Source organism: Syngnathus scovelli, chromosome 15, assembly GCF_024217435.2.
Source record: "Syngnathus scovelli strain Florida chromosome 15, RoL_Ssco_1.2, whole genome shotgun sequence".
NCBI lineage: Eukaryota > Metazoa > Chordata > Actinopteri > Syngnathiformes > Syngnathidae > Syngnathus > Syngnathus scovelli.
In genome coordinates, this window is record NC_090861.1 from 9,686,933 (window position 1) to 9,714,219 (window position 27,287).

Genomic DNA, 27,287 nt, shown 5'->3' on the forward strand with positions numbered 1-27,287 from the left:
AATCCCGCTTTTTTGGCTTGAAACAGGCGCTGCTGCTAAGCTACGCTACTCCCCTTCCTCTATGCATGCATGCATGCATGCATCATACATGCATGTGAGCGGCCATGTTGTTTTTAGCTCAAGAGCTGACCTCAGGCCAGCCATGTTTCTTGCTGGTTTTATCTCCTCTTTTGCCACTGTGGCCTATTTAAGTGAAGGACAGCCAGCAAACAGCTGGACTCTACCATTCTGCCACTGCCGCCACCCCCCCCTGCTCTGCTCCTCCCAGATAGACCGACAACCCCCTCCCTGTGTCATCCCCCCCCCCCCCCCCGTCCCCCCCCCCCCCAGAAAAACGCTGCACAGGCTAATCCAAAGCGCCGGTCGACCAGGGCTGTGCCGTGCATTTAAAAGCAGGTGGAAAAGCGGTGGAGTAGGGGCTCTGGGGAGAAAGTGGGGGTGTCTGGGGGGGGGGGGATGCGGAGGTGGAAGGATGCTGCAGTGTGCCTCGAATCATGCAGAGGAAGCGCAGGGACGAGGTCAGAGCGGCCGCTTACGGCTAAATGTCATCTGAGTGCTCGCAGATGGCAGCTTGGAGAGGTGCGCTGATGCTGAGTCTCCTCCCGTGCCTGCCTGATTGAACAGTCACTTTGCCTTGTTGCTAGCGTCCACATGCAAAGTGTTGTTGGATGCCCAGCTTTGCGCTCGTAACTCTTGGAAGCGGGCCCATAAGAACACGGTGTACTGTGTGCTACGTGATACGCCAGTCAGTCCTCAGAATCCGAGAAACGCGCGCCTTCGTTCTGTGTCACCGGCAACACAAAAGCGTGAAAGGGGAGCGACTTGCGTGACCATAACAGACGGGTGACCAAATTCTGAGTAAAATATGAAAAAATGGGTTACGCCCACTCTACGCCGTTCAAAACCTGCCCCTCTGTCATCCTGACCCCGTGGGTCCCTTTCGCACAGTCCAGTCACACCTGGAAAAGAAGACGGGGGGCAAAGCTGATAAGTGGAGCCAGGAGCCACCATGCGCTCCTCCACTCGATTGCCACATGCATGCCAGGTTCTTCCCGAGTTCACGTTCCCAGAATGAGCGCTGCTCCTCCCAAACAGGGCAGCGACGGACCTAACCCTGTGTCCACTTGCTCATGGCTCGCTTTCTTAATTAAGACAAAGCGGAGGGAAACCCTCAAATCCGCTAACCCCACGACCACAGAGGCGCCGCCAACCGCCGTATCGATTGTGTCACGGCGGCGTAACCGATGGCCCATCCGATATGCTCGCCGTGCAACGTGTGGCCGAGCGCGAAGGAAGAAAGAAGGTAGCGGCACCCCCCCGCACGCAGTTAGCCATTATTGTTGGCATCTCGGTTGTCATGGCAACCGTGCTCTCAGAGTGCTCACGAGCGGACGCTGGGTTACGTCCTGCGCTGCCGTTTTTGCTGAAAAAGGCGCTTAATCTCCTCTTGGCTAAGTAGGCGCTGTATCTACCGTAATTTTTGGACTATAAGTCGTGGTTTTTTTTTCATGGGTGGGGGGGCGACATATACTGAGGAGCGACTTATATGTTTTCAAAATAAAAAAAAAAAGTGAAACCGCGATAAACGAACCGCGATATAGGAAGGGATTACTGTAATTTGAATTTCAAGTGACGTCAGCGGCGCGGCGCGGCGGTTGTTTACATAAAGGACAAAGATTCATCACGGGATGAGGAAGATGACGAAGGGCCCCACCTACTACTGGCATCATTAGCGGCTTTATTTGTAAGTGGCACGGAGGACGAAGAGTTTGAAGGATTTAATTATTAGGAGTGACACAGAAGGTTTGAAAAACTATTATGGCTTTTATGCACGCCCGGTCCTACTTTACGTAGCTCTCTTTCACTTCCGTGGATGGAAGTCGGGGGCCGGCGCTTGGCCGGGTGGCTGTCCGAGGACGTTGGATGGGGCTCGGACATGGCTTTTACGCACGCCCGGTCCTACTCTACAGAGCTCTCCTTCACCTCCGTGGATGGAAGTCGGGAGCCGGTGCTCGGCCGGGTGGCTGTCCAGGGATGGTGGATGGGGCTCGGACATGGCTTTTACGCACGCCCGGTCCTATTCTACAGAGCTCTCTTCCACCTCCGTGGTTGGAAGTGCCACCTCCGGGGATAGAAGTCCATGCCGCCACACGCCTGGAAGTCAACGCCGGTGCTTGGGGCCGTGTTGCGGTGAACTATTTATGTTATAGCTATTTGATATATTTTATTTCGTTTAGCAATTTGTATATGGTTTTATTGTTACAGTTCAGTAGTTGTTGGCTCGTTGAACTCTTGTTTTGTTAAATTAAGAGCCGTTTACCAAACCCACGTCTTTCCTAGTACTTTGTTAACGCTACAATATAGTTATATACTAGATCTGTGGAATAACAACGAGGCTGACGTCAGGGCGCACGCGCAGCATTGTTGACAAAGGACGAGGAATTTGATGGATGGATTTAATGATTTGGAGTGACACAGATGGTTTGATAATATTATTCCTTATATAATAGTTATTTGATACATAATTTACATATCGTTATATGGGCCTGTGGAATATTTTGAAGTGCAAGCGCCGCGCACCCATTGTTGACATAAAGGACGATCGATGGATTTAATGAATTGGAGTGACACAGATGGTTTTATAAACGTGTGATTTATGTAATAGTTATTTGAATAATTCTGACTGTTACGTCAGGCCCATTCTCAGCTCTTCGTTTGTGTTTATGTCACGTTAGCTTACCTATCGTTTAGCCTGTTGTTTCTCGTTCATGTCTGTTCTTGGTTTTGGATTTTGTCGAATAAATGTCCCCCAAAATGCGACTTATACTCCGGAGCGACTTATATATGTTTTTTTTCACGTTATTGTGCATTTTATAGCCAATGCGACCTATATTCCGGAGCGACTTTTAGTCCGAAAAATACGGTATTGTTCAAACTGCTCTTCTTTTTTGCAGAAGCGCTCACTTGTTCTTTCACTGCCCTTCGTCTCGTCTTGGTTAAAATGAGAGAAAAAATGTCGCGAAAGCTGGCGCAGACACTGGACGCTGAGCCATTGTCTTCGGTTGGTTGCAGCGGCCACTTCCTTGCTGTCCTCCATTTCTTGACGGAAATGTGACAAGAGACTGCAATCTTAAACTCCACAGTCTCCATGTAGCATCAGCACTCACTCTTCTGGCTGACCTTAGTTAGTCTCCTGTTTTATTGTTCAGGTTTGATCCAGTAATTTCTCTTTTTGAGTTATCCCCCCACCCTCGTATATAATGGTACGGTTCTGTCCTCTTATGTCATCGTCCATGTAGCGCGTGTTCTGATTTGTGTTGGCCTCTCTGCATTCACTTTGGAAGTGTTTTCAAACATCAAACTCGAGCAGTGTGTATTTTTAGATGTGAAAAAAGGACTCGGCGTCGGTGACTTTGCTGTGCGTCGCCCCCGCAGGAGGCCACCTCCTCCTCCTCCTGCTGTGGGTCTGGCTATACCCCGTGCACTCTCTCCTCACGCTAAGGTCGCCCACAAATGCACTCACCAAACGGCGATAGGCGCCCACCATACGGCAGAGTATGGCAGCACCTCGACGTGCCAGTTCCGTCACTGCGCTTGCAACTCGCAATGCAAAGCATGCGGCCTCAATGAAATAACAAACTTTGTCGTTTGTTAAATAAATTTATATTTAAATTTCAACTCTCCCATCACATCATGTCTTTTTTTTTTAGATTATGTTTTCCTCTACATGTTAGCATTAAGCCACTTAAAGGCAACGTGAAACAGCGCCGAGCCTCTATTGGAGAATATCGTCCACTATTTCCCTATTTCACATTTTCAGCTTGGATTGGATACATTAGGAGGAGTACTGTATAGCCATTGATGTTCACGATGATACACCAACCGTAAATAATGCTACATTAGAGGTGGGCTGCGTAGACATTAAGCCCAAAGTAGTGCTAAGCTTCTTGTTAGCTCCTTTAGCGTCAGTCTTTCCAAACTATTGTGTTCAAATGTATGCGGCAGGGGTCGTGGGGGTGGGGATTGATTCTGTGGCATGTGTCCTTAGATTCTGTGTGTGTGCGCCTGCCTCACACAATTGATTAATAAGTACAAAGCGATGCTTTACTGTCCTGCTGCACCTTCTTCTGCACTGCACAGAGCGAGACAGAGAGAGAGAGAGAGAGAGAGAGAGAGAGAGAGAGAGAGAGAAAGAGAGAGAGAGAGAGAGAGCGTGTGAGAGAGAGATTCCCTCTTGTAGCCCACATCATTGCCCTGTAGGGCTGATTTTCAAATCATGCTGGCCTAGTTCGTCTTTTTCCATCCGCTTTGCACATGCGCACGCACATGTGCTTTTCCTTGAAGTATATCCAAATGTCGTCGTTCATCACGCTGCGTACTGCGGTGGCGGGAGGCTCGATGCTACACACTGCTGCGTGCACATTGGCATGCGCATATTAGAGGTGTGAACCATGCGCTAACAAACCGTATCTTTGCTCCAGGAAATAGACTCCTCCCCATAATTGCTGCTATGATCCCTCCTCACATCCAACACATACAACGATTTGAAAATCCTTCTCAACCCATATTCAATTGAATACATTACAAAGACAACATATTTAATGTTCAAACTGATAAACTTAATTGTTTTTTGCCAAATAATAATTAACTTAGAATTTCATGGCTGCAACACGTCCAGTAGAAGTGGCAAAAAATACTGAGAAAGCTGAGAAAAGCTCATCAACACCTATTTGGAACATCCCACATGTGATCAGGCTAATTGGGAACAGGTGGGTACCATGATTTGGTACAAAAGGAGCCTCCCCAAACATGCTCAGTCATTCACAAGCAAGTCCGAAGTCCTGCGTGAGAAAACAGTTTAAGAACATTTCTCAAAGCAAAATTGCAAGGAATCTACGGTCCATAATATCATCAAAAGGTTCAGAGAATCTGGTGAAATCACTGCACGTAAGCGCCACGGCCGGAAACCAAGACTGAATGACCGTGGCCTTCGATCCCTCAGACGGCACTGCCTTAAAAACCGACATGAGTGTGTAAAGGATATCACCAAATGGGCTCAGGAAAACTTCAGAAAACCACTGTCAGTAAATACAGTTCGTCACTACATCAGTAAGTCCGGGTTAAAACTCTACCATGCAAAACAAAAGCCGTTTATGAACAACATCCAGAAACGCCGCCAGGTTCTCTGGGCCCGAGCTCATGTAAAATGGACTGATGCACAATGGAAAAGTGTTTTGTGGTCTGATGAGTCCACTTTTCAAATTGTTTTTGGAAACACTGGACGTCGTGTCCTCCGGACCAAAGAGGAAGTGGACCATCCGGACTGTTATCAACGCAAAGTTCAATAGCCAGCATCTGTGATAGTATGGGGGTGCATTAGTTCCCATGGCATGGGTGACTTACATTTCTGTGAACGCAACATAAATGCTGAAAAATACATACAGGTTTTGGAGCAACATATGCTGCCATCCAAGCGACATCTTTTTCATGGACGCTGCTGCTTATTTCAGCGAGATAATGCCAAGCCACATTCTGCACATGTTACAACAGCGTGGCTTTGAAGTAAAAGAGTCCAGGTTCTACCCTGGCCCGCTTGCAGTCCAGACCTGTCTCCTATTGAAAATGTGTGGTGCATTATGAAGCGTAAGATACGACAGCAAAGACCCCGGACTGTTGAACAACTGAAGCGGTTCATCATGCAAGAATGGGAAAGAATTCCACATGAGAAGCTAAGAAAATTAGTCTCCCCTCTTCCAAAACGTTTAAGTGTTATTAAAAGGAAATGTGATGTGACGAAGTGGTAAACATGCCCTTTCCCAACTTCTACTGCACGTGTTGCCGCCATGAAATTGTAAGTTAATTATTATTTGAAAAATGAAATAAAGTTAATGAGTTAGAGCATTAAATATGTTGTCTTTGTAGTGTATTCAATTGAATATACCGTATTTTTCGGATTAAAAGTCGTTCCGGAATATACGTCGCATTAGCCATAAAATGCACAATAACGTGAAAAAAAACATATATAAGTCACTCCGGAGTATAAGTCGCATTTTGGGGGAAATTTATTCAGACAAAATCCAACACCAAGAACAGACATGAATGAGCAACAACAGGCTAAACGATAGGTATGCTAACGTAACATGAACACATAGGAAGAGCTGATAACGGGCCTGACGTAACATTAAGAGTTAATCAAATAACTATTATATAAATAACACGTTTATAAAACCATCTGTGTCACTCCAATTCATTAAATCCATCGATCGTCCTTTATGTCAACAATGCCGGCCGGGTGCGTGCCGCTGACGGCGGCTGCACTTCAAAATATTCCACTGGCCCATATAACGAGATATAAATTATATATCAAATAACTATTATATAAGCAATAATAATATCAAACCATCTGTGTCACTCCAAATCATTAAATCCATCGATCTTTCCTTTATGTCAACAATGCCGGCCGGGTCCGCGCCGCTGACGGCGCTTGCACTTCAAAATATTCCACAGACCCATATAACAATATATAAACTGTATATCAAATAACTTAAATAAGCAATAATATTATCAAACCACCTGTGTCACTCCAAATTAAATCCATCGATCAAATTCCTCGTCCTTTGTCAAAAACGCCGCGTGTGCGCTGCTGACGTCAGCCTCGTCGTTATTCCACAGATCTAGTATATAACTATATTGTAGCGTTAACAAAGTACCAGGAAAGACGTGGGTTTGATAAACGGCTCTTTATTTAACAAAACAAGAGTTCAACGAGCCAACAACTACTGAAGTGTAACGATAAAAACGTATACAAGTTGCTACACGAAATAAAATATATCAAATAACTATAACATAAATAGTTCACCGCCACACGGCCCCAAGCACCGGCATCAACTTCCATGCGTGTGGCGGCGTGGACTTCCATCCCCGGAGGTGGCACTTCTAGCCACGGAGGTGGCTGGGACCTACGTAGAGTAGGACCGGGCGTGCGTAGAAGCAGTGTCCGAGCCCCATCCACCGTCCCCGGACAGCCACCCGGCCGAGCGCCGGCCCCCGACTTCCATCCAAGGAGGTGAAGGAGAGCTCCGTAGAGTACGACCGGACGTGCGTAAAAGCCATGTCCGAGCCCCATCCACCATCCCCGGACAGCCACCCAGCCGAGCGCCGGCCCCCGACTTCCATCCGCGGAGGTGAAAGAGAGCTCCGTAGAGTAGGACCGGGCGTGCGTAAAAGCCATAATAGTTTTTCAAACCTTCTGTGTCACTCCAAATCATTAAATCCTTCAAACTCTTTGTCCTCCGTGTCACTTACAAACAAAGCCGCTAATGATGCCGGTAATACGTGGGGCCCTTCGTCATCCCGTGATCGAATCTTTGTCCTTTATGTAAACAACCGCCGCGCCGCTGACGTCACTTGAAGTTCAAATTACAGTAATCCCTTGCTACATCACGGTTCGTTTATCGCGGTTTCGCTTTTTTTTTTTTTTTTTTTGAATTTTGAAAATTTGTGAAAAAATTCACATATAAGTCGCCCCCCCCCTAAACTATGAAAAAAAGGCGACTTATAGTCCGAAAAATACGGTAGGTTGAAAAGGATTTTCAAATCATTGTATTTTGGTTTTATTTACATTTTACACAATTTCCCAACTTCAACCAAATCCAGTTTGTACATAACATGTAACAAAATATATCCCCTCACAATATTTATGAACACTGTAAGCAAGCACTGCAGTCAAGTTAACCAGTAAGCTAATGCTAGCGTTAGAGAGAAGCTAACGAATGCATTTAACACATTGTGTTCCCCAAGAATAATACAGCACCTACGATGCAATTCATCTGATACAACTACTCAAAATACACCCACAAGAAGTGAAAACATAGAGCGGACAGCTCTGAAATCAGCAGAAAGACTGACGCTAATGCTATGAAAATGAGGGCATCATAGACAATCAATAATATTAAAGTGAAATACAGTTTTATTGATTTATATTATTTTTGTGTCATCTCAAACTTATCGCTTTACTGTGTTCGTCGTTTCCATTGATTGAAGGAACTGAACCATCAATGAAACGAAGTCTTTCGGCGAAACCTTCTCTATACTGACAAAATATTTCTGAAACACTCATCCTTGAACAAGCAGGACTTTGCTCACAGATCTGGGAATACTGCTTGAAAAATGAAATTTGACCAGGCACTTCTCTGAAGTTCTGATACTGGGGGACGATGCAATGAGTTGTGTGGATTGATGCCTCCAACAGCGGAACATTTTGATTTCTCCACTTCGGCATCCTTGAGTTGTTTTGACTAGAAAATTCTCTCAGAGTAATGAAGATGGCGGATTTGCGAAACAGTTTGGCCACACCCATTACCTTGTTTGGTAGTCCCGCCCCAAAGGATGTGACGTAATAGATAAAAATAGAATACGTTATAGAAAATGGAGAAAACTGAACAGAGTAAAAAATACCCCCTAAACAGATCATAAAAGTATCTTTGCAACACCTGGAGGGATAATTACACTTTTCTACAATTTTGGAGACTCCAAGTGCTCAATAAAATGAATATAAAAGCAAAAAAATGGATTTTCCATGATATGTCTCAAAGTAATAAAGTAACAACTCAAAGTAACAACTCCAAGTGTCACTCTTTATCTTTTGGCATATTTCATGTTATGAACAAAAAGCTAAAATGGAACCCAGACCTTGTCCTTGGGCAATTAACCATTTTATTGCTTGCATTAATAGTTAGCGCCCAGGTCGGTGGCTAGCTGCTAATCGCGTTCCGCCTCGGTGCCTCCACACCGCCGACGAGATGGATGGAGTTTGTGTGTTTTGGCTTTTTTGCGGCAGCGGTGACTCATCGCGCCCCCATCCTCCCGGAGTGTCCATAATGAAGCTAATGTTTACGTCCCCCATGAATGGTCGTTCAGCAGTTGTGGGGGCCCGCTCGTGTAGAGGACGGCAGGCGAGGCCAAGGCGTCCTCTTGGGAAGTTGCTCTTTGGTGGCGTATACTTTTTCAAGCATGCAATCAATCGTGTCTCCAGCAGCAACTGAGAGGCGGCAGTCCCGCGTGTTTACAAATAATCTGGGCCCAAGTCGTTTGGTGCTTCAACGGGCTGCAGTGTTTAATGAAGTGGGATTGGTCGGCTTTTCGCTCAATGGAACGCCGGCCGGTCGACTGGGCAGGGCAGTGCATAACGGTGCCGTCATGCGCACACTTGCAAAGGTCGAATCCACGAGCAAAACAAACAGCTTAGCGCTGGCCGAGTGGCAGCGGCCTATCCCTAACCCTAACCCCCCCCCCCCCCCCACACACACACACACACACACACACACACACACACAAGATCCCCGATGCTTTCGGGACAACCTTTCACCTTGCGTTTGTTTATCTCCATGCGCGCATCGTTCCACTTTGACACAGTCCTGTTTTTGCTTGATGTGTTTCACATCTTTTCGACAGAAACGTTTTTTTTGTCGCTTGAAGCAAACATTGCTTGCCTATTTTGTTCTACTTGTACAGTAAATGAACATTTATTTTCTTGCGGCAAAACAGCAACACCTGAGGGGGGGAAATGGTCTGGATGAATACACTTAACCCCCCCTCCCAAAAAAAGCCCTCAACTGGCCACCCAACATCGTGTTTGCCCTGCTGTCAATCAATGTTTTCCAAGAACATTCCCGCTTTCAGCGCCGATGCTGGCAAAAATGTTGATTGTTTGCTTCTCGCCGGCATGTGACGAGTCTTAGCATGACTAAGCCGCTTGGGCCAAACAAGTAGCTGGCGGACATTTGCGACTGCACTGCAATGTGTGTGTGGGTCCAATTGGGTGCCAACCCAAGCAGAGAGCATTAAATGTATCGTGTCAGAAAAACCATGCAGTCTGATATGTGATGTGCAGTAAAGTATCCGTTTGGACGCAGGGAATGGCCAGCCCCCCCCACCCCCGCAGAACCCACCTGGCCAAACGCTAACGTAATGTGTGATGTGACGCGGCGTTCACAAGAGCCTCTATCGCCTCTCGCTCTGTATTGCCGCACAAAAGTGCCCATCGATGGCACTCCAGCGGCCGAGAGCGGGGGGTGTGCGCATTGTGGACGAGCAGTCTAATGGCGCTAATGGCTCATTTGATGCAGCGCCGCCATTTGCATGAGCGCAGCGGCTGCTCACGTTGCGCCATTCTTCCCTTTTCTGATGCGTCAGGCTTCCGAAACCGATTTTGACGCGGCGTCGTGCCGGGGTGGTATTCTTAACATCGCCGTTGCTGCAGAAACAAGGAGTTTCTTATTTTTGAAGACCTACAAAAGACACACCGTCGGCTCGGCCGAACTGACAGCGTGGCAGTCTTGCTGGAGGATGTTTGCTTTGGCGGCGAGCGCAGAGCGTCGGCGCTCAAAGCGCCTCGGCATGATTAGAGAACCCCTTGCAAAACCAACAAACAAGAGTACTATCACATTTGCTCACCATTCCCAACCATGGAAGTTGCGCCCCGTGGCCGCGACATTTGGTCGCTCTCTGCCCTCGCCAAGTGGACTTTTGGACTCTCCGCTTGAGGTCTAGCCAGCCTTCGACGACCAATTCAGGCTTGATTCAGCCACTTGCCCAAAGTCCTGCGCACAGGTCAGGGGGACAGGTCAGGGCTAGCCCATTCAAGATGAATGCACGGTCCTTCTGCTTTGCTCCCCCCTGTCGCCAAAATTACTACTGCATGTATCTCAGAAAACATTTGGCGCTTGATGGTATGAAGTCCTATTTTGTAACACTAATGTGACTCATGAGGGCAGTGCTTCATTGATTGACTTGATTCATTTCCCTCCCAGTGTGCTGCATCGCGTGGTTCTTTTGGTTCCATTTAATAACCTCCACGAGTGTGTCCTCTTAGCTGGACGGTCACCACAGCAACCACTTTGTGGACGGTGAAGCACGTCGAGGCTGAAGGCTGAAGGCTGCGCTCTCCCGCAAGCGCAGGAGGAATTACGCCACCAGGCCATTTATCAGAACCATGTTGGAGCAGCTCAGCTTGCGGAAGGTGGTGGTCATTTTTAAACCAGGCGGACGTCTTTTGACAGCTTCTTTTGTTTGTTTTGTGTGTGTGTGCGTGTGTGTGTTCATGTCTGTCTCTCTCCGCCCTTGTCTGGCCACACGTGGTGACGGTTCACAATTTAGCGTCATGATTTCGTCGAGGTTGAAATTTGACCAATTTAACAGAGAGTTAAGTGGGCTGCATTTTTGAACATGTCATTGAGGTGAATTGTTGACAAGATTTTATCTGAACTTGATATCTCAGTTTTCTTAGCGGCAGATGAGTTGAGTATTTCGGTTGGGGAAATCGACTGGCCAAGATGCCCGAGTGAGCCTTACCTCAACCTTGTCCGCTCTGGGCCCCTCAGCTGGTGGGTGGCGAGTTCGACCTGGAGATGAACTTCATCATCCAAGAGGCGGAGAGCATCGGCTGCATGGTGGAGCTGCTTTCGCACTGCGAGGTGACGTGCCAGGCAGAGATCTGGAGCATGTTCACCGCTATCCTGCGCAAGAGCGTACGCAACCTGCAGACCAGCACTGAGGTGGGGCTCATCCAGCAGGTGCTGTTGAAGATGAGCGCAGTGGATGACATGATTGCAGGTGGGCTGACACATTCCTAGGCGAATATTTGTGCCTCTTTGAACATTCGGGTGGGGGGGGGGGCTTTGTTTTTCTCAGATGAAAGTAGCAAAGCAGTTTTGCGCTCCCCGTGTGCTTGCAGACTTGCTGGTGGACATGTTGGGCGTGATGGCCAGTTACAGCATCACCGTCAAGGAGCTGAAGCTGCTCTTCAGCATGCTGAGGGGCGACAATGGCGTCTGGGTGAGCACGGCCCACTCCAGCACGTCGGGCACGTTCGGGTTCATTTTCGCGTCTCCACAATCCTCACAAAGTTGTCAAGCCAATACAGAGTGTGTAGAGTTCATATTGGCAATTAGAGTTTACTTCATGAGCCACTTTAAACAATTTTGTTTTTTTATGTGCACTCGGCAAACATTCTACAGATCCAACCCCTGAAACTTTATTCATTTTTATCCACATAGTCTTATGGCTGACTTTAGATTTTTGTGTTTTCTGTGCGTTTTACTGTGGCACTGTGAGAGGTGTCTTGCAAATGTAAAGTACATTAGAAATGAAATAGATGATGATGATTACTAAAAGCAAGCAAAGCAAAAGTCAGAGCTAGCAAAGCTTCATTGCTAAAACAAGCTCCTTGCGCGACAGGCAGACGGCTGGATTTAGCTCCCATATTGACGAGGTAGACGTGATTGAGGGTCTTATCGATCGGTGGCCTGCAACGGGGTTGTGACGTCGCGCCGCAGGCCGCGCTCGCCTCCCCACCCCACCCTAGGGGGGGACGCGTAGCAATTTGTAAACGTCAATCTCCACATTGCAGCCCAGACACGCCATCAAGTTGCTGTCCGTGCTGAATCAGATGCCTCAGCGCCACGGCCCCGACACCTTCTTCAACTTCCCTGGACGTAGCGCGGCAGTACGTGATTTGCGACTTGGTGCCGCCAGCTGGATTCGCGGTGCCCGCTCGGCTCATAAGCGCCTTCCTTCCCTTCTGCATTCCCACAGGCCATTGCTTTGCCGCCCATCGCCAAGTGGCCGTACCAAAATGGCTTCACCATCAACACGTGGTTCCGCCAGGATCCGCTCAACAACATCAACGTGGACAAGGACAAGCCGTACCTTTACTGGTGGGTTGGCGGGAAACCAAAACGGGCCTGGGAAGGGAGCGGACGTTGATCCGCAAGCGCTCTCTTTGTAGCATCCGACGTGTGTTTCCTCAGCAACGGTTTGTCAGGTAGCGACGACGCCCCCCCCTCCCCCCTGCGCTGCTCGGTCTTATCGCAAACAGCAGCCGCTCGCTCGCATGCTCGCTCTCGTCGTCCATCTTGTCGTCGCTCATCCTGTGCGTGACGATGATATTTTGCCTCCTTTAGTAAGTGCAAGAACCCTTGAGAGTTCTTTCCAGCGATAGCCGGCAGTCCGATGAATGGAGTGATGTTGTTGCTTTGATGGATGATTTCTCCGACTTTGCCTCTTTCTGTCACTTCGGCCACCAAGCGTCTGCCATTCTGGTTTGCAGCTTTCGCACCAGCAAAGGCATCGGCTACTCTGCGCACTTTGTGGGCAACTGTCTGATCGTGACTTCGCTCAAGTCCAAAGGGAAAGGCTTCCAGCACTGCGTCAAGTACGACTTCCAGCCCCGAAAGGTGAGCACATGCTGAGCAAGAAGCCGCTACCGTCACTGTCTGACGGGCCGTGTGCCTTTCAGTGGTACATGATCAGCATCGTGCACATCTACAACCGCTGGAGGAACTCTGAGATCCGCTGCTACGTCAATGGCCAGCTGGTCTCCTACGGTGACATGGCCTGGCACGTCAACACCAACGATGTAAGACAAGCACCGTCCTTCACAAGTTAATGGTACCTTGGACTAGCTTTAGCTCACTTCAATGCCAAATACAAAGAAAAGAAGTCAAACAACAAACACTCAGCGTGAGGGACAATCCAAGGAATAGCTTACTGGACATCACACTCAGCTTTGACGAAAGGGGGTCCGTGCTCATGACGTGACTCGATCCGTGTTTGCGGCCCTCAGAGCTACGACAAATGCTTCCTGGGCTCCTCTGAGACGGCTGACGCCAACCGAGTGTTCTGCGGTCAGCTGGGCGCCATCTACGTCTTTGGCGAGGCGCTCAACCCCGCTCAGATCTTTGCTGTACACCAGCTTGGACCTGGATACAAGGTCAGAGCAACTAAATATCCAGCCGCAAATCAAAAGAAATAAAAAGAATAATGGAGCGATGAGGACGTGCTCATGCCAGCCACGTCATCGCGCTTGCTCGGTTACTGCTCGTCGAAGCCCATCATTCCATTTGGTTATTCCTGCGAGCCAACCTTTGACCCCCCCGCAGAGCACGTTCAAGTTCAAATCGGAGAGTGACATCCACCTGGCTGAGCACCACAAACAGGTTCTGTACGACAGCAAGCTGGCCAGCTCCATCTCCTTCACATACAACGCCAAGGCCACCGATGCGCAGCTCTGCCTAGAGTCGTCGCCGCGAGAGAACACCTCCATCTTTGTGCACTCGCCACATGCGCTCATGCTGCAGGTCCCTTGTTGACTCTCTTTTTTTTCCCCCCTTTATCGTGCTTTACTTTTCTACAATATTTGGTGAATTTACAATTGATTGGTTTTGAACGCTGTCGCTTTACAGATCCAATCCACTCGATTATCTGTATTCCAAACGACAATTCTATTTGGAGCTTCTGATGGCAGTCTGTCCACGTGAATGTGCTTTTTTTCTTTGGTGCACGGAAAGTAGTATTCATCGTGTCCGTCTAATCGCAGGACGTGAAGGCCATTGTGACACACTCCATCCACAGCGCCATCCACTCCATCGGCGGCATACAGGTCCTCTTCCCGCTCTTCGCTCAGCTGGACTACAAGCAACGCAACGACGCCGCTGGCGTGGACACCGCCGTGTGGTCTGGAGTCGCCCAATCGCGTATCGGCTCGGATTCCCGAGTCTCATCTCATTGGCTGTCTTTGCAGTGCCACGCTGCTTGCCTTTCTGGTGGAGCTGCTCAAGAGTTCCGTCGCCATGCAAGAGCAGATGCTCGGAGGCAAGGGGTTCTTGGTCATCGGCTACCTACTGGAGAAGGTCAGTGAAAGCGGCCCGTTAGCTTTGAACCGGCCCTTTGTAAAAGGCAAAGCTTTTGGCGTACAATCTGCGGCGACCAGATAGAGGAAAGATCAATCTGGATCGTACACCTAAAGCTTTGCCTTTCACGGAGGGCAAATGAGTCGAGTCTCCGGTAAAGTTGCCGACTTGACGTTTCCCGCTCTGGCGTGAAGTCGTCTAGGGTTCACATCACTCGGGCGGTCCTGGAGCAGTTCTTGTCCTTTGCCAAGTACCTGGATGGTTTGCCCCACGGGGCGCCGCTCCTCAAGCAGCTGTGCGACCATGTCCTGTTCAACGCTGCCATCTGGATTCACACACCTGCCAAGGTCAGTCGTCTGTGCATGCGTGCATGTCCACTTGAGTTGAGACGTTGTGTGTTGCAGGCTCCAATTTTTGGAGTTTTAATGTGGAAGTGCCTCATGGCCACCTCAAATGTCAAATGTTGCCATGGTTACATCTCATGTCCGCATATCATAATTCTGACAGGTTCAGCTGTCTCTGTACACGTACCTGTCGTCGGAGTTCATCGGCACGGCGACCATCTACTCAACCATCCGCCGCGTGGGCACCGTGCTGCAGCTAATGCACACGCTCAAGTACTACTACTGGGCCGTCAATCCGCTAGAGTGCAGTGCCATCACGCCCAAAGGCCTCGGTAAGCGTTTGTTGGCTATGTCGCCGAGGCAACGGCCCAAGCTCGATTGGCTTGATTTTCTCAAGTGAATTGTGCTGCGATGGAATGAGTTTGCATGCTTCTACTCATGATAAAATGAGTGTGTGACAGGGCATCCAATTTTCATCATTTCATGATAAAACAGATCACGTGTTATAAAATCACGTCCTGTCTTACTTTACTCATGGGTATGTCAACATGAAAAATGAGCGCATTATTTATGTGCGTATTGTGTGGGTGTTCAGAGGGACCTCGGCCATCCCAAAAGGAAATAATCTCTCTGCGGGCCTTCATGCTCCTCTTCCTCAAACAGCTCATTCTCAAGGTAGGCATAAATAGCTTGTTTAAATGGTGCTCAAAGGGCAAATTTGGTGCTAATGTGGCAAATGCTCCGCTGGTGTGTTTTTAGGACCGGGGTGTCAAGGAAGACGAGCTCCAGAGTATTCTCAACTACTTGTTGACCATGCACGAGGTTGGTGCTGTTAAAATATAGGTGCCTGACATTGATAATGTAGCTGACATGGCTGTTATAGCTAATATTGCCCCCACCCCACACCAAACCTAGGATGAGAACATTCACGACGTGCTGCAGCTACTGGTGGCGCTCATGTCTGAGCATCCGGCCTCCATGATTCCCGCCTTCGACCAGAGGAATGGGATAAGGTGAGATGGATGTTGTCAGCTAACATCGCCGGGAAAAAGAGGTCTATCCCACCAATGTCTGCAAACGTGTGTATGGCAGGGTGATCTGCAAGCTGCTGGCCTCTAAGAGCGAGAGTATCCGAGTACAGGCCCTCAAAGTGCTCGGATACTTTCTCAAGCACCTTGGTCACAAGTCAGTCATTTTCTTACCTATGCTTAGTTTGCCTTTGCTATGAAGGCGGCAACCTTCACATGCTCCTATGGCGCAGATAGATGACATAGCAAGCTTGCTCATACTCTGCGTTCATCAGGCGGAAGGTGGAGATCATGCACACTCACAGTCTTTTCACACTGCTTGGCGAGCGCCTGATGATGCACACCAACACCGTGTCCGTCACCACCTACAACACGCTCTACGAGGTACGCTGTACCATATGAGGCGCCCCCTTAGCGCCGGCCGCAATGCGCTCGTTGACCGTGGCCTCCTTCCTCGGCCTTTGTAGATCCTGACAGAGCAGGTGTGCACGCAGGTGGTCCACAAGCCGCACCCGGAACCGGACTCCACTATCAAGATCCAGAATCCCAGTGAGTCATCACTCACTCTGTCGCACCGTGCCAATGCCGCTAATCCTCACATTTCCATTCCGGATGCTATGTTGCTTGTGACGCCAAAATTGCTCATTTTGATCACAGTAATGAGATCTCAAGTCAAGAGTCAAGATCGGCAATGTAACTAAAATCGTGCAAAGCGCTCAGCACTGTCGGAGCAAGGATTGCTAATACTGCTATTGTTGCTAATGACGCTTGCGTGGCTAACGCTGGCTACTGTTGCTCATGTGTATTTCTGCAGTGATTCTGAAAGTTGTGGCCACGCTACTGAAGAATTCGTCTCCCAGCTCCGAGCTGATGGAAGTCAGGAGACTTTTTCTGTCTGACATGATCAAACTCTTCAGCAACAGCCGAGAAAACAGACGGTACTTTTTTTTTCCCAGACAGGCAGAGCTACACCGTGTTACAAATTTCATCAAGTTCTGACTCCTAAGATCATAACGGGTTGCCAGCGCAGCCGATAATCTCGGAAGTCATTTGATCTAGCCGCTTTGTTGTTGTTGCTGTTAGCATCGGCCGTTGTTTGCGTCCGAACGGTGCACTAGCTAGTGTATGTGCTAATACGTGGGTGCCACCGCTGCTACATGTGGATCGCAGCTGCCTGCTGCAGTGCTCGGTGTGGCAGGACTGGATGTTCTCGCTGGGCTACATCAACCCAAAGAATCCAGAGGAGCAGAAGATTGCCGAGATGGTCTACAACATCTTCAGGATCCTGCTCTACCATGCCATCAAGTACGAGTGGGGCGGCTGGAGAGTCTGGGTGGACACGCTCTCCATAGCGCACTCCAAGGTCTGAGCCGTCCTGCTGCCCTGTCCGGCAAATACAGATGGCTGCTAATCTTGCTATGGCCACAGGTGACGTATGAGGCCCACAAGGAGTACTTGGCTAAGATGTACGAGGAGTACCAGCGCCAAGAAGAGGAGAACATGAAGAAAGGCAAGAAAGGCTCAGTTTCCACCATCTCGGGCCTTTCCGCCTCACCGGCGCCCGTTGTCAATGGCAACCTGGAGATGGACGACGCCTCTCAGACGCCAGAGAGCGAGGCAGAGTACAGCGAGGGCGGGGCCGGCGCCGACTCATCCCGCAACCTGCTAGCGGATGGCACCGTCAAGCGCGGTGACGCCGAGCAGGGTGCCGGTGTGCGGGTGGAGGTCCACGACCTGCTGGTGGACATCAAAGCCGAGAAGGTGGAGGCCACCGAGGTCAAGCTGGACGACTTGGACTTGAGTCCCGAAGGCCTCGGCGGAGCAGGCGGCGCCGGGTCGCCGGAGGACGGGCCACTGGTGGAGGTGGATTCGCTCTTGGACAGCACCTACTGCACTGCGGTGCAGAACCTCAACGGCACCCTGGTACCCAAAGACGAGGGAGCCGTGGCGGCGCCGCCCACTTTGGGCCTCTCGGATGTCACCCTGGATGACAACGGCAGCATCGTGGGCCCCCTGATCACGCTGGCCGACGACAAGGACAGCGTACCCGGCAACAACGGATTCCTCTTCAGTAAGGTACTGATGTGCTAATGTCAGAGTGGTTGTCCAGTATGTTGGCAGCGTGGCATGCTAACTAAGCCACTGATTCATTCACAAGCCTTCCAACCAGAGGGGCAACTAGCTAGCTAGCTAGGCAACCAGCCAGGTGGCGACAAGCTAACGTAACCTAGTCTGCCAGAAGTATAGCGTGGTCACGCTAGCCGCATAAAGCTAACGGCCACTTCATTGGGTACACAAATGGGTGCGGCTGCGTGTAGCGCAGTCACGCTAGCTGAATAAACCTAACGACCACTTCATTGGGTACACAAATGGGTGAGTCTGCGCCAGAAGTGTAGCACGGTCATGCCAGCTGGACAAAGATAACGGCCACTTCATTGGGTACACAAAAGGGTGACTCTGCGCCAGAAGTGTAGCGCGGTCACGCTCGCTGGATAAAGCTAATGGTCACTTCATTGGGTACACAACCGGGTGCTTCCCAACACAAGTTCAAGTTCAAGTTTACTTTATTGTCAAAGATCTATGTAACAGGGTTACCACAGAAGTTTGAAATTGCGTTTGACCAGTCTCCAATGTGCAGATTAACTAAAAACATGCTGATAAACATGTGCAGTACTATACAATAAAATACTCAAACACAAACACAGGATTCGTCTGAAATGTTGCGGTTCTTTCAGGTCGATGAGAAGCTGCTCTCTGCACTGGCGGCCACTGAAGCCCTGGTTCTGCCCGGTCCAGATCAGCCCGCGCCACCCGGCGGCACCATCGCCACCGACGACCTCAGCCTGCTGGCCCACATGACCGGCTGCGGCTTGGCCAGTGATCTCCCGGAGGACGGGCCTTTTAAGATCCGGAGCCCGCTGGCCGACATCAGCTCCATCGCGGAAGCCCGGAACCGGGTGTCGCCTCATCCCGAATTCCCTGAGGGGGACGGGGTGACAGGCGCAGAAGACGAAATGGCGGCTCTCAAGGCAGGAAGGTCAGGAGGCGAAACGGCCAGCGTCACGTCCGACACTGAGAGGTGCGATGATGCCAGAGAGAAGAAGATCTCGACCGCAGCGACCACGCAGGCAAGTGCCAAAGCATTCGGCCTTCACGGCGTCGAGGTCCGTTCCCAAGTGACGCGCTGTCGTTCCTTCTCCACGTCAGGCTCTGCACAGCCGCGGCGCTGCCCAGCTGGAGCGAGACCTCAGAGTGGATCTCGGCTTCAGGGGAATGCCCATGACAGAGGAGCAGAGGCGACAGTTCAGCCCTGGACCTCGCACCACTATGTTCCGCATCCCCGAGTTCAAGTGGTCGCCCATGCACCAGAGGCTGCTCACTGACCTCCTCTTTGCCTTGGAGACCGACGTGCATGTGTGGAGAAGGTGAGGGATTCCCATGTGTGTTGCAAGCAGCCCTTTTTGATTGGACGTGAAATTGAAAATGCAGCCCCAAGTTGGCAGATTGCGTTTTAGACAAATGTTTTTCTTTGCAGCCACTCCACCAAGTCGGTGATGGACTTTGTCAACAGCAACGAGAACATAATCTTTGTGCACAACACCATCCATCTCATCTCCCAGATGGTGGACAATATCATCATCGCCTGCGGGGGCATCCTGCCGCTCTTGTCCGCTGCCACCTCGCCCTCCGTAAGTGGCGTCGCACTGTGGCGGGAAGGGGAACTGCTGTGCTTCGTGGAAAAAAAACAAAAACAAGAACCCCTTTTTTCTTACTCACCGGCCAATCTGTGTCACAGACGACTTTGTCTGAATTGGAGCGCTTTGGGTGACCATTGGCTTCCTCGTTCTCATGATTTGGGGAACGTAGGTACTGTTGTTGAGCGAGAGCACTCTCTCCAGCCTCGCAGAAAAAGCCCTCCACCGTATTTAGTCTTTGTTTCGCGGGGTGTTGGCAGACCCACAAAAGTTTATTTCGACAAACAGAAAGCTGTGATAAAAAAAGGTTACAAAAACTCGAGCAATGATGCTATGAGGCCAGTGCTTCTCAGTTCTTTTCTGTTATGCCCCCCAGGAAAAAGAAAATAAGATTTCACACCCCAACTCTCCTCCGTGATGATAAAACTACCATTTGTCTATAAATATAACATAAGTTTTGGACTATAAACCACACCTGATTATAAAACACACAAGCTAAAATTAGGGGAAAATCTTGTTTTATTCATATATAAGCCGCACCGGACTACAAGCCACAGGCGTTTTAATGTTTGATTATCATTTGTAAGAGAATATACACAAAGAAGATTGTCAGGAAAGAGATGGTTCTTTGGGGACTTGTACCTTTTATTAACATAACGTTTATAGACAGAGTTTAAGGAGCTCTGCAAACATACAAACATGCATAAATCTCAGCGACGACCATAATAAGAAGTGGGTGACTTACAGGGGTAAAGTTGGCAAGATACGAGCTACACGTAAAGCTTCAGAGAAGACATGACCGGGAAACTAATACTGAAAAGGGTGATGCAACAAGATGTCATCAAATATAGCCCAGTGCGGCGGCTCGGTGGCGCACTGGGTAGCACGTCCGCCTCACAGTTAGGAGGGTGCGGGTTCGATTCCACCTCCGGCCCTCCCTGTGCGGAGTTTGCATGTTCTCCCCGAGCCCGCGTGGGTTTTCTCCGGGCACTCCGGTTTCCTCCCACATCCCAAAAACATGCTTGGTAGGCCGATTGATCACTCCAAATTGTCCCTAGGTGTGAGTGCGAGTGCGAATGGTTGTTTGTCTCTGTGTGCCCTGCGATTGGCTGGCAACCGGTTCAGGGTGTCCCCCGCCTACTGCCCGATGACGGCTGGGATAGGCTCCAGCACGCCCGCGACCCCCGTGGGGACTAAGCGGTTCAGAAAATGGATGGATGGATGGATGGGATAGCCCAGTGCCCTCTTGTGGCCAGAGGAAACCTCTTCAGTGCACGCAGCAGCTCCATTTCCTTCGTTAAGAGCCTAATCGACTGCCTTTAACTTAAAAGCGGCATCATATGCATTTCTTTTGTCCCCCATAATGAGGGTTTGTGTATAAAACTTCCTTATTCCAGTAATGCCCGTCTTGATCTCGTTCTGTCTCTTGTTCGTGTGAATTGTGCGGCATTATTTGCCTGGCCGACGGACATGCCACACTTCTCCCCGTTGACCGTGTGTCACGTATCCCTCTGCCCAGCAAAGCGGTGCCGCACAACAGCGGTCCACAACCTAACAAGTGTATAAGTCTATTAGACCACGAAAAATCCATACATACGCCACACTGGACTACAAGCCGCACGGTTCAAAGCTTGTGCAAAAAGTAGCAGTTTATACTCCATGTTCCCCCCCCCACACACACACACACACACCACCACCAACCCACTATTTGAGAAGCACTCATTTTGACCTTCCTTAAAAGTTGTTTGAACATCTTAACCAATTTCCTTTGTGGTTCATTTGAAATTGCTCTTTTTCTTTTCCTCTCTGTGTGTGTTTTTGTCATCTTTTGGTTGTTGTCGTGTGCAGACTTCTAAGAGTAGTTCCAGCAGTGTAAGTTTGCTTCCTTCCTTCTTCCGACTTTTTTTTTTCTTTCCCTTATGGGTCGGTGGGTGCCGAATACATTGTGTCGGACCTCGGGGGGGCTCCACTCTTCTCTTGTATTTGTTACTCCTATACTCCATTTTTGTGGGCCTTAAGAGGAGGACGGGAGCGGCTATGAAGGCCGAGGAGGTGACGCCCGTTCCGGGGGGAGGGGGCGAGGTGGGTAAAGCTTAAACCAAACTCCCGAATGATGTCACACCGGCCGAGGGAGCTCCCAGCATTAGTGTGTCTCCTCACCCCACAGAGAGAGAGAGAGAGAGAGAGAGAGTGAGAGTGCTTGACGAGTGAATTGCTGCACTGCTTGGTGGCACGCCACTTCACGTATGACATCGCCAGCACGATGCGCACCTCCTCACTTTCTGAGACCACAAAATGTCTTTTGTGATAGTTGCTGCACCATTTTTGTTTCATAAGTATCAACGTTCAAAGTCAATAAAGCATTCGTTGGCAAAATAAACAAATTGTATTTGATGAAGAATAACACCAAAACTATTTCAAGGTTTTAAAATGAAAAAAGAAATCAAAGTTTTTAAACGGACCAAATTGCTAGTTCATGAGCAAAGTCAATCGCTGAATGACATTTGGACTGGATTTTGCAAATTGCTGAATGCCTTGATATTTGATGGTTGACATTTTTGAGCTGGCCTCCAAGCTGGCCGTTTGCCCAGCGAGCTCATCTTGGGCATGTGCGCACCTTCAGACAGAGCTGGAGAACATTGAGGCAACACAGGGCATGTCGTCGGAGACGGCTGTCACCTTCCTGTCGCGGCTGATGGCCATGGTGGACGTGCTGGTCTTCGCCAGCTCACTCAACTTCAGCGAGATTGAGGCAGAGAAGAACATGTCCTCCGGCGGGCTCATGAGGCAATGCCTGCGACTGGGTGAGCGCTTCCGGCCGGCTCGCCTGGGGTCAAGGCGTGGCCTTGACTGATAAAGAACTGGAAAAAAAAAAAATGACATGGCCTCAATGTGCTCCCTGCTCGCTCAGTGTGCTGCGTGGCTGTGAGAAACTGCCTGGAGTGCCGGCTGCGGCAGCGCGATCGCAACTGCAAGTCGGCCGGCAGCAAGTCGCAGGATGGCCTGCACGCTGCTGGCGCCCCCAGCAAGGTGGTGCTCTTCTATTTCTTACCCGCGCCTGCGTCGTGACGAGATAACCGACTGCTCACACTCTCTTGAGATGTCAGTGCCAAAATGTGCAAATGCAAAAAAAACATAATATGACGAACGATTGAGGAATGAGCAGTGATAATAATGGAAAGTGTCAGTCAGAAAGAATGAGCCATAAACTTGCTACTGTGCAGGACCCGGACCGCCTCCTCCAGGACGTGGACATCAACCGTCTGCGTGCGGTGGTTTTCAGAGACGTGGTGAGTGTGTCTTTGCGGACCAAGACATGGGATGGCTTACCATCATCCCTTTTTTTTTGTTTTTTTCCCCCCCGCAGGACGACAGCAAGCAGGCTCAATTCTTGGCTCTGGCCGTGGTCTACTTCATCTCGGTGCTGATGGTGTCCAAGTATCGAGACATCCTGGAGCCTCAGCGGGAGATGGGCCGATCAGCCAGCCTGTCCGGACGCAGCATCCGACACGAGATCAACTCACCCACCAGCACAGGTAACTTGATTTTCAACCAATCACAGCATCAATCGGGCAGGAACTTGTTCCTTGACCACGTCTTCCTCACCTACCGCGCAGAGCACCCGTCCTCTACCTTGTCCGAGCGCGACAAGCAGACAGCCGTCCCCGCAGATGACTCCTCACCCCGTGCCGGCCTGCCCCACACCGACTCGGGCATCGGCGAGGAGGGCCACGCAGGCGGCTCCCTCAATGGCTCCGAGATGGGCCGGGAGGTGGACAGGGAGCGGGTCTCGGGCATGGGTGCCCAGGCCGACCTGCTATGCGCTCTGTCGGATATCGGCAGGTCGCACGAGAGCCTTCTGGACTTTCCCCGCAACCCCGATGGCGGACAGGTGCCGCCTTCGTCTATTTCCGGCGTCAGCCAGACCAATAAAGGCATCAATGTCAAGGTGAGGCAAATGCTTCGCGAGCTTGTCAAGTTTGGGAGAGCCCGACATTTGTGCACTCACTCTTCTCACTCTGGCGCTTGAGTTTCGCGCCGTAGCACGGTCCATCCTTCACACGTTGTGCCTCCACGACAGGAGATCCTGAAGAGCCTGGTGGCCGCTCCGTCGGATGGCAGCGACTCGAGCCAAGAGTCCGGGCCGACGCCATACCAGCCCGACCCCACCTTGAAGAGCTACCCGGCGCTGCCCATGCAGTTCCACTCCTTTGATAGGTCGCTTTCCAATCTGTCAATCTTTTGCACCGCCGCTGTCTCCTCACCAATAAATGAACTGCGTCCGTCTCGCAGGAGCGTCGTGGTCCCGGCTAAGAAGCCGCCACCCGGCAGCCTGTCCGTCAATACGGTGGGCACGCCCACCGCCGGGGGCGCCGCCAGCACGCCCAACATCTTTGCCGCCGCCGTGACACCCAAGAGCATGATCAATACCACAGGTGAGCATCCAGGCTTTGGTGTTCGCGGGACGGAATTTAGTTTTGTATCTTTGAAATGGTTTGTTCTTCCAAACTGCATTTTTGGCCGCCAATATGTCAAGCTATATCTGCGTGTCATGTCCGAATGAGCTTTTTATTGATCCCTTCAATGGTTTTAGTCAATGTGATGTAATGCGACGTTCCTTCGGCATTAAAGAGAGCGAGCCGAGCCACGTTTGACATTATTGCTCGAGACTTTGTAAACAAACCAAATTGGGCACAGAGGAGGTTGTGTCCCGCACCCAGATGCTGACGCCAAGCGCTTTGTGTTCGTTTGCACTCTGACCGGTGCGGTGACGCCACCTTGTGACTTACGTGTCCTTCCTTTTGTTCATCCATCCATCTTGTGCAGGAGCAGACTCTGCGGTGGCGGCGGCAGCAGCATTTGTGAACGGCGCCACCAGCAAGAATCTGCCTGCCGTCCAGACGGTGGCGCCCATGCCCGAAGACAGCCTGGAAAACATGAGGTCAGAGAAAGTTTGTTTTGTTGACTCACCCGCTGTCACTCCTCTCGTCAGTCCTCGCTCTACCCCACAGATAGCCCCGCCCCCGACGTTCTTTGCTAAAGCCGCGCCGACGCGCTTTTCCACGACGTCACATTTGCCCACCACTTGACATTCTGTGTTGATGGACAACATTTTGTAAAGTTACCGCTTGCCCACAGCTCCAAATTCCATTGCGCTTCCCTTGAGTTGTGCTATCCAAGCCTTGTGTGCGTGTTGCAGTGCCTATTGTGAGGTGGCGCAGTGTGCATTGCGCAGCAGTCAGACGCCCCCCGAGCTCAAGTCCTTTAGCTCCCTGGCCGGCTTCCAGACAACCCCCAGAGATGCAGGACAGTGTTTTAGGCAAGGACCGCCGCTGTGAACGCAATACGGCATATGATATACACGTTTATTTGACAAAATAATTGACGCTTTATTTCATCAAGTCAATATTTGATCCAGCTTCAGGTAACATCTTTTCGCTTACGATTTTTGTCACGTTTTGTACCCAATAGAACAATTTCTCAAACCATTTATTTTATATGATGAATGTATGTCTCCACGTATGTGATTTTGCTTGTTATGAACATCCAATGTCACTGCACTCCAAACATGGAGAAATTGGATTTGTTTGATTTGAAGGTGCGCTTGTGTCTTTCCTGCCTTTTGTTTTGCCTCCCCCGCATGTTGAGCCCATCCCTTAGCGCCTGTATTTGCTGCTCTGTCCTCCCTGCAGCATTACCACCAAGCTGGAACGAGCGCTGGAGAAGGTGGCGCCGCTCCTGAGGGAAATCTTTGTTGACTTTGCGCCATTCCTGTCACGGACGCTCCTGGGGAGTCATGGGCAGGAGCTTCTCATTGAAGGTACAGGTGCTGTACAACAAACCTTACTACAACTCCCTTGTTCCGCTTGCTTGGTCTTTGAGTGTTGGGCTTGGTCTTTGAGCTGGCTGCTTCACTCATTCACCAAGCAGGTATGAGGTCCTTCCTGTAACACGTAGCAAGTCAAGCTCATGCTCTGGTTCTGGTTCTTGCTGTGACTTTGAACTCTTCTTGCTGTTCACCTGCATCCTCGACTGTTTTTGTGTGGTCTTCAATTTGGATATTTTGCCGCCTTGTGACCAAGTGCGTCTACGCACCGCAGGTCTGGTGTGTATGAAGTCCAGCACGTCGGTGGTGGAACTGGTCATGCTGCTCTGCTCTCAGGTCAGTTCTCGTACGGATAGTCTCGGGTCGCATTTCCGCCAGAGGCCTCTGCGTTTATCGAGCGGCCCCGGAGTCGTGTCTCAATGACACATTGCGGATGAAACACCAGATGGATTTTAGTCAAGACGCTCTTTTGGGGGCCAAACATTTCCTCATTGAATGTGCAAAAAGCACAGCTTTTACTTTCTTTTTCTCCAAAATAATACAAATTTTAAAAAAATATTTTTGGGGAACTTTTTCCCTAAAAATAATCATCTTTGATCTCCCAAAAATATTAAAGTAGTTTTGGGTGAAAAGATGACATTTTATAGAACTCGTATTTCACCTGGAAAAGGCTGAGCTGGTTCCCTTTCTTTTGAATTTTGGAGCGGCACGCGACCTCCCCGAGCCAGTCGGCAAACGAATGGAACGTTTGCTTTCATCACGGCAATCGTTTGAATTGCGCTATTCGTCACGCCAGCCTCATTCAATGCGATCTTGCAGAACGCTGTCTTGTGATGCTAAACAACAAGCATGCTCGTAACGTATTAGTATGAAAAAGAACTTACCCCGCTCGCCCCCTCCACGCTGCTTTTGCGCTTTCTCTTCTAAAAAGGCGACTTTAGCATTCCGACGATTGTTCTCGTCCGGAGCTCCACCTCGATGTGCTCTGCCGGGGAGCATATGGCGCCTTTCACCTTCCTCCTCCTCCTCCCCTTCCTCCCTCGTGTCGTGTTACCCGGGCAGGCTGCGGCCTTCCCGCCATTAGAGGAAACTCGAGGCCAGATATCGATCACGTAACGGGAGACGTCGTCCCTCGTGTGACCTCAGAGGCCCTAAAAGCTCCATTAGCACGCGGCTAATGTGCAGCGCCGTTCGCTTTTAGCAAGCACGGGCAAGATTGATTGTCTTCCTCTTAGGTACGAAAAGCAAATACAGTGGAGCCTCGGTTTTCGAACGTCCCGGTTCTCGAACAAATTGGTATTCGAACAAAAAATTCGAGATTTTTTTGCTCCGGATGTCGGACGAAATTCGGTCGTCGAACCTCGCGAGATGAGCCGAGAGGACCCACATGCTAACTGACTCCGTTCGTTATTACGTTCTCGTTACTCTGAAAGGAAGCAAGTGGGAGCAGTAAAGCCATCCTAAAACACAAAGACGCTCCTAAAGCAATGCGACACTGAGCGCGCTGTGCTTGCGCGATCGGACCAAATTAAGCTCCCTGCGCACTGAGGTCCATTTAAATTTTGGAAAGTACATAAGGACTTTAAAAATATTTTTAAAATGTTTGCACCACCGCGGTGCAGTTGCGCGATAGGACAAAATTAAGCTCCCTGCGCACTGATGTCCACTTAAATTTTGGAAAGTACAGCAGGACTTTAAAAATA

The 27,287-nt window shown here is 50.0% G+C and overlaps 1 protein-coding gene and 1 long non-coding RNA gene across 23 annotated transcripts in view; one reads left to right on the forward strand and one right to left on the reverse strand.

Moving 5' to 3' along the window:
- Window positions 1-27,287, forward strand: part of nbeaa (neurobeachin a) — a 35,470-nt gene that overhangs the window by 1,099 nt on the left and 7,084 nt on the right. For 3 of the 21 annotated variants that reach the window (XM_049743093.2, XM_049743095.2, XM_049743097.2), the window contains exons 2-36: window positions 11,382-11,613; window positions 11,735-11,835; window positions 12,410-12,505; window positions 12,595-12,716; window positions 13,109-13,235; window positions 13,298-13,417; window positions 13,625-13,771; window positions 13,941-14,138; window positions 14,378-14,514; window positions 14,582-14,690; window positions 14,885-15,037; window positions 15,198-15,366; window positions 15,630-15,709; window positions 15,794-15,856; window positions 15,950-16,047; window positions 16,127-16,219; window positions 16,338-16,446; window positions 16,530-16,611; window positions 16,877-17,000; window positions 17,233-17,425; window positions 17,491-18,138; window positions 18,798-19,190; window positions 19,270-19,487; window positions 19,598-19,751; window positions 21,606-21,629; window positions 22,381-22,561; window positions 22,669-22,787; window positions 22,982-23,047; window positions 23,125-23,706; window positions 23,839-23,975; window positions 24,051-24,193; window positions 24,585-24,699; window positions 24,958-25,077; window positions 25,451-25,584; window positions 25,859-25,920. In XM_049743093.2, the coding sequence (XP_049599050.1) occupies window positions 11,382-11,613; window positions 11,735-11,835; window positions 12,410-12,505; window positions 12,595-12,716; window positions 13,109-13,235; window positions 13,298-13,417; window positions 13,625-13,771; window positions 13,941-14,138; window positions 14,378-14,514; window positions 14,582-14,690; window positions 14,885-15,037; window positions 15,198-15,366; window positions 15,630-15,709; window positions 15,794-15,856; window positions 15,950-16,047; window positions 16,127-16,219; window positions 16,338-16,446; window positions 16,530-16,611; window positions 16,877-17,000; window positions 17,233-17,425; window positions 17,491-18,138; window positions 18,798-19,190; window positions 19,270-19,487; window positions 19,598-19,751; window positions 21,606-21,629; window positions 22,381-22,561; window positions 22,669-22,787; window positions 22,982-23,047; window positions 23,125-23,706; window positions 23,839-23,975; window positions 24,051-24,193; window positions 24,585-24,699; window positions 24,958-25,077; window positions 25,451-25,584; window positions 25,859-25,920 (5,649 nt within the window). Of the gene's footprint in view, window positions 1-11,381; window positions 11,614-11,734; window positions 11,836-12,409; window positions 12,506-12,594; window positions 12,717-13,108; window positions 13,236-13,297; window positions 13,418-13,624; window positions 13,772-13,940; window positions 14,139-14,377; window positions 14,515-14,581; window positions 14,691-14,884; window positions 15,038-15,197; window positions 15,367-15,629; window positions 15,710-15,793; window positions 15,857-15,949; window positions 16,048-16,126; window positions 16,220-16,337; window positions 16,447-16,529; window positions 16,612-16,876; window positions 17,001-17,232; window positions 17,426-17,490; window positions 18,139-18,797; window positions 19,191-19,269; window positions 19,488-19,597; window positions 19,752-21,605; window positions 21,630-21,776; window positions 21,849-22,380; window positions 22,562-22,668; window positions 22,788-22,981; window positions 23,048-23,124; window positions 23,707-23,838; window positions 23,976-24,050; window positions 24,194-24,584; window positions 24,700-24,957; window positions 25,078-25,450; window positions 25,585-25,858; window positions 25,921-27,287 lie in introns of all 21 variants that reach the window. The other 18 variants (XM_049743101.2, XM_049743103.2, XM_049743104.2 and 15 more) reach the window with 11 other exon arrangements.
- LOC137840989 (uncharacterized) lies at window positions 20,006-27,008 on the reverse strand. Of its 2 annotated transcripts, XR_011088256.1 has the most exons (5): window positions 26,469-27,008; window positions 25,779-25,999; window positions 25,601-25,702; window positions 24,548-24,685; window positions 20,006-22,618 (listed from the first exon to the last, which is right to left on the reverse strand). It is a non-coding gene; the product is annotated as an uncharacterized lncRNA (long non-coding RNA). The 2 variants fall into 2 exon arrangements; XR_011088257.1 differs by lacking the exons at window positions 25,601-25,702; window positions 25,779-25,999.